Here is a 6000-nt window from a genome sequence, read left to right as displayed (position 1 = left end):
AGATTAGCTTTGAATTACCAAAGCTAACAGGGGCTTATTCATTCCTCAGGGACTTCCATCTGTGCCCTCATCAGTTCAACATATGGGTTCTTGGGCTTATTCTCTGAATTTTCAAGAAAGCATTTCAATTAATCTTGTACCTCTCAAAGTCTGTGCTAGACATAACACTGAAATTGTTTGCTATCCCTAACATAGAAAAGAGTCCATGAACTTTAAGGTAGACACTAACCACCACTGATTCACTCACCTGCTATGGGTGGCTAGAATTCCCACAAACAGTCTCTGGTAATTTCTTCACTGTCGGCCACTAAGGTCCCACACTGGTCTGCACGCAAATAGTAGCCATTGGGTGCCATCACTGCCAGGAAGTTGTCCCCTCGTATCTCGATGTAGAAATTCAGCGGACATTGCCCTTCAACTGTAATCTTGCCATTAGGTTGGACTTGCCAAAATCTGCCGCCCTGAACTGGAAACAATGGTAACAATAAATTCCTAAAAGTTGAAACCTAGGCTTATGGAGAATAACACTTTACATATTAGTATCTAAGAGATCAAAGGAACTCAAGGCTAGTTTTGTAAGGCCCTTTCTATTTAGCTTTACTTTTAGCAACCCTCCTCACTGGAACCTACCCCCTCCATTTGGAAGAGGAATACCAGATGTTCTTCCAGTTGTCCTGACTCTCCACAACTTCTGCTCTTCTCTCCTCATGGCTGCTGCTGAGTGGTGTGGAACCGAGGAGTTGGCAGTCGATATCCAGGAACTGATTGAGTTAGTGTGATTAGTCTAAGCCTTCTTTGGTGTGTGAGGCTTAATGTCAGCTACCTATAAGTGTGGACTTTGCACAGGAGACCTACTACATTGCTGATACTGTATATTAGAGGCTTGGAACCTGTCTACCTCCCCTCCCTTCTGCCTTACCTCCAAAGTGATATGTTCCTTGCCTGCACTGTGTCATTTCAATGGTAAGGGGGTCAGGCTGGTTGCACTGAAGATCTCCTTGACACACAGAGGTACCGATGTAGCCATAGCGGCTGCGCAGCAACAGGTATGCACGATTACTCAGACGCAAGACAAACTCCTCATCTGGCCCTGAGTAGAATTGAGGAACAGAGTTAGTGAATTACCACAATCAGTAAAGAAATACATTTTTAACAGCCTTGGTAACATAATAATTTAGCAGCTGATGCCAAGACTATAGACAAGGTAAGATGGAGTCAATGTGAATGTTGATAAGTGATCTGGGCTGGTTGTACTATGCATAATTAGTTTAGACTAGAAGAACTCTATGGGCAGGGCTCTATTAAACCTCTTGTTCTCCTCTGAAGGCTGGGTTGCACAAGGCAACAATGCTAGTATTGGTTACGTAGGCTATTTAATTGAAGTTCTCCAATATTTAGATAGTGACACTTGCACTCTTAAATGTTGGTATTCACTTTAAATTTGACTGGTTTGTGTTCAATCTGTATGTCAAGCCCTGGAAGAATGAGGAGGTGGAAAAACAGCTTACCTAAAAAATCTACCTAAATACTGAAACTATACTATATTTAAGACAACGCATAAATAAAGAGGGAGCAGGTTGTATATATATATATATATATATATATATCTATCTATATATCAAGGTCTGTGTGAAGAACGGCACCCAAGGCCAAATGGGATGCTTTAGGTTAAAAGAATACACGTTTGGAACTGAAAAGGTCTGCTGAAGACTCCACTATGGAGCTATGGATTTTCAAGGTTGTCAGAACCCCTTTCAGAGTGCCATGAGGCACGCACGGGTTACTGGGCCCAACGTGACAGGTTGAGGCCTTTTATTCCTGATCTCCTGGGGCCATCCAGCTATGGATCTTGAACAACTGGGCCAAGTACCCCTACTGCAATTGACTCTTAGCGGTAGCTGTGATCGAGCAGTCCAAGGCTCCCTCTAGGAGGAAGTGTGAATACAGGTTAGTGAACAGGACTCATCACTCAAAGAGCGCACAGCAGTGTCAATAAATAAATGTCCAGTCAAATACTTATTTTTATAATAAAAATAAGTATTTTATTTCTAAACCTCTGCACATTCAAAGCAATGTTACAACATATGTGCCTTGAGGTCGGGGATCTACTGTTTTTCTAGCAAATCCCTGGCCCACCCGCTCTTCGTGATGTTTTAGGGGTTATTCCTCATTCACTGGTGGCTGCATCAAGGGAATGCTCAATAGTAGGCCTTAACTCAACATTCCACTCTGAATCTCAGCAAAAGGAGTAAAAAATGTTTTGCCTTCACTTTGCCCTTAGTAGTGAGTCACCTGGGGCCCAATAGGCCCGTAACCAGTCTTACTCACTCCTGCATCAAGGAAGCCTGCAGTGTCTCAGTGAGTGCCCTGACCGCAGGCACTCACAATGCTCTGGTCCTGTTTAGAGGTCTGGCTGCACGTAAAAGGTGCGGTGGCATCCTTTGCACGGCCACTCTTCTGAGCTTACGCAGCTGGATGCAGCAGCGATTTGGAGGTGTTCCGGGGGTCCTCTTACACAGTAAGTCCTGCGCTCCTCTACAGGGGTAGTGGGTTGGTTTTGGATTCTTATGCTCCTAGATGGGGTCCGGGTGATGTGGTGATGCACCCATGGTGACCTCCTCAATTCACAAGGGTAGCTCTGGCCCAATCCTCAATGCTTCTTGGTGACCTACGAAAAATTTGGTTCACAGTTCTCGGGCAGCGGCCCAATCCTCGCAGCAACTCGGGTATTGGCAGCCCAACCTGGCACACAGGGTTGCCGTAACACTACTGGCCAAGGCGCCGGTAATCACCACACAGTAGCCTGTAGCATGACAGCCTTTCATGGCATACAGGGTCACCACTAGGTTCCATACAGGCTTCTGCTCCTAGTATCCAACATTCATACCAGCCCCTCCTGGCATACAGGGTCACCACAACTGGCACTGCACAGGCTTCACTCGCACCACACTTCACTCCGCTCACAGCTATCTTCACAGCGGCCCTTTTCTGGCACCGACTAGAATCCACAGATAGGCAACAACCCTATTGGTGCAGCAGCCATCTCCTCACACCAGCAGCCAACTCGGCTGAGCTCCAACTAGACTTCGCTCAATCCAATACTCTCCTCTCTCAAAGGACACACTTGCCTGTCAAACATGCAGACACTGGTGCTCCAGGCTCCACAGCAGGTGCTCTTGGTTTCCCTGGGTGATGTCCCCTCACCCTCTCACAGCCTGTCTGGCTGCTTGGCATATGACCATTTATGGAGTCTCAACCTCCCCTTGTTATGGTCATTTCCTGACACCAAACATGATTTAGGGTCTGGGTCTTTGAAGTTTTATGTTGAGGGTCTGCTTCTTTTGAAGTACACCTTTGTTCTCTCCCTCTTCCTCTTCCTCTTAAAGGTCTATCCGTCAGACGTTGATAGTGTCACGACACAGGCCATGGGAGTAACTAGTGTTCACACCTGGATGTCAGCCACAGTGATATGTGCCACAAAAAATTAACCCTGGGGTCTCAGCCCTAATCTTTATGATTCCCTTAGCAGCTCCATCTCCTTCCTGAGCTTTGTCCAGGCCCATTCCTTGTGATCTCTCATTGAATCAAAGAGCAAACTTTGAAGTGTACAGGGGGAGTACCTCCTTCCCTTCTCCAGTGTGTCCCGCCCACCTCACAGAAATGAAGTAATACAGAAATATGTCAGGGGGGATTCCTCTACTTCTGTCTTCACCAGGCAGGCCTAGTACTCCCAAAATAGAGTCCAGTGTCCTCTATGTAATGTTAACTGCATGCATACATTCAACACACAGATTCACTCTGCACACACTCCTCTCTACTTTAGCCTTTCTTTAATGTGTCATGGTGGGCCACATGCAAGCACACACTCTACTAGCACCCACATTGACCATCTGTGTGCTGCACGAGAGGACACATACACCCAGTACATGCAATCACCACGGATGCACTGCATAGTGCTACATTCCTCATGTAATGTACTCCTCGCAGGGATACATACACCCAGTACATGCACTCACCATGCACGCACTGCACAGCACTTCTCTGTACCATATTTTTACTGTACTCTTCCGTGGCACACAGCACTTTACATCTAGCCATTGTAAGCTAAGGGTGAGTTAAGCCAACAGCAGCGTAACTTTAAAAAGGTGAGTGGGCTGGTAAGCCTTATTCCAGTGACATTGGTTAAAAACGATCTGTTCAGTCCTACTGATCACTACCACCCTTGTGCTGATTAACTCCTAGTGATGGCAGTAGTCTTTCACCACTATGAGCATAGGGCTTTGGGCCCCCTCCCGGTCCAACATGACCAAAATCTGTGGGACAGGCCAATATCATTGGCACACACAAATGATCCATGTTCGCGTATGACACCACCAATCAGCAGTGGGGATCCAGACAACCGTACAGTTAGGCACTCAGGGCAGGGGCACACGCCCATTTTAATGCAGAGGATGTTTTCATCCCAAAAAAGGCCAACAACGTGCAGCGTGGCGTGACTACTTTAAGTTGAAGGGAGGTCTTTTCTGATAGCAGTGTTTTGCACAGGGCATGAAACACGCAGGGTGGGTCACGTGGTATGGAGTGTGGACATTGCATCCAGGATATTTGCGGATACAAGTACATCACATCAACTACATCACAAGTACATCAGGAGCTTTTTTATGTACATTTACATTGGGAGTCATTTCATTGCAAAAGTCATTTATATTCTTGATAAATATATTTAGATAATTAATTAGCATCAATTATAATGACTCTCTATAACAAGAGGTGGTAAAGGAAGTACAAATGATCCATAGAAGAGGGGTTTGGAGAGGTTTACCACCTTCACAAGAACCCCACACACATATACATATTTATATTACCTACTGTTGGTCGCCAGCAAGAAGTTATAGTTAGGACCTAGTTTCCATAGGAAAAGCGTTTTTTGTTTTGCTAATAACTTTGGCGCTGTTTGAGGAATCATCACGAAATTTTCAAAACTAGTTTGCCACTCACTTCTGCTGCTGTTTGGTGAGTTTCGGGTTATTCGGCAAGTGGGGGCTGAGAAAAAGGGGGGGGGGGCCCAAAACACTTTTTTCCCCATGCAATTTCCCATAGGGATTCTGAACACAACTACAGCCCGACCACAAGACGGAATTACACCAGGTTTGGCAGAAAGGTAGCTCGTAGTCCAGAAAGAGTCTTTTTATGATTTGGTGTAAATCTGTTCAGTAGGTTTAGAGTAATTAAAGGAAAACCAAATGTATATATCTAGAGGTGCAGAGCCTCCGCGGAACCCAGAGATCTCATGCTGAGATCTGACTGGCTGCCAACACTTCAACTAGGAAGTGTTGGCAGCCATTCTGGGACTATGTCTCCGCTGAGTCTCCCCCTCCCCCACCAAAAACGCAAAAAAAAAGAAAAGAGGGCAGGATAGGAATACCCTGACCCCCTGGGTCTCCAAGGACCCTGCCAGAGCAAAATCGTTTTTTGGTTTATTGTTTGTGTTCTCGCCATGCACTCCTAATTTCCACAGATATTACATCACTCATAACATCTTCTATGACATCATTGATAACATCGCTGTAACATTTTCAGTAAAATTCTTGATGAGAAAACAAAGCATGGCAGGGGCACAAGTTTTTTATTCATTCATTTCACTGCTAATGCTTCACTCATATTTTTAAAAATGTTATAGAAGTTGTCATGAGTGCTGTAACATCTGGGGTAAATAGCAGTGCGAGGCGAGGGCGCAAGTTATAGTTACCTTAGGGCACGAGCTATAGTTACTTGAAACAACTCCAAGTATACCTGCTGAGTTTCTAAGGTTTTGTACGAGTAAATTCAGATGAATATCTATTTTTTTTAATTCTATTTCCTAACAATGACGTCCCTGTAACCTTTGTTTTTTTCTTTGAATTTCTATGTTTTTTTCCAAAGGTAAAGTAATTTTAATTAATATACGTTAATCCAACAACTGCTGCACACAATGTGGGTTTGCCACAGGGCAAGGCCCTG

General features: G+C 45.0%; 1 protein-coding gene across 1 annotated transcript in view; it reads right to left on the bottom strand.

Moving 5' to 3' along the window:
- Window positions 1-260: 260 nt before the first annotated feature.
- FSCN3 (fascin actin-bundling protein 3) overlaps window positions 261-6000 on the bottom strand; it is a 54140-nt gene continuing 48400 nt past the window's right edge. The window contains exons 4-5 of the mRNA XM_069227550.1: window positions 920-1090; window positions 261-466 (exon numbers count right to left, since the gene is read on the bottom strand). Coding sequence (XP_069083651.1) covers window positions 261-466; window positions 920-1090 — 377 coding nt within the window. The remainder of the gene's footprint in view (window positions 467-919; window positions 1091-6000) is intronic.

The sequence above is a fragment of the Pleurodeles waltl genome, chromosome 4_1, assembly GCF_031143425.1.
Source record: "Pleurodeles waltl isolate 20211129_DDA chromosome 4_1, aPleWal1.hap1.20221129, whole genome shotgun sequence".
Lineage (NCBI taxonomy): Eukaryota > Metazoa > Chordata > Amphibia > Caudata > Salamandridae > Pleurodeles > Pleurodeles waltl.
The sequence above is the reverse complement of the archived record's forward strand: the minus strand, read 5'-3'. Positions and strand labels throughout refer to the sequence as shown.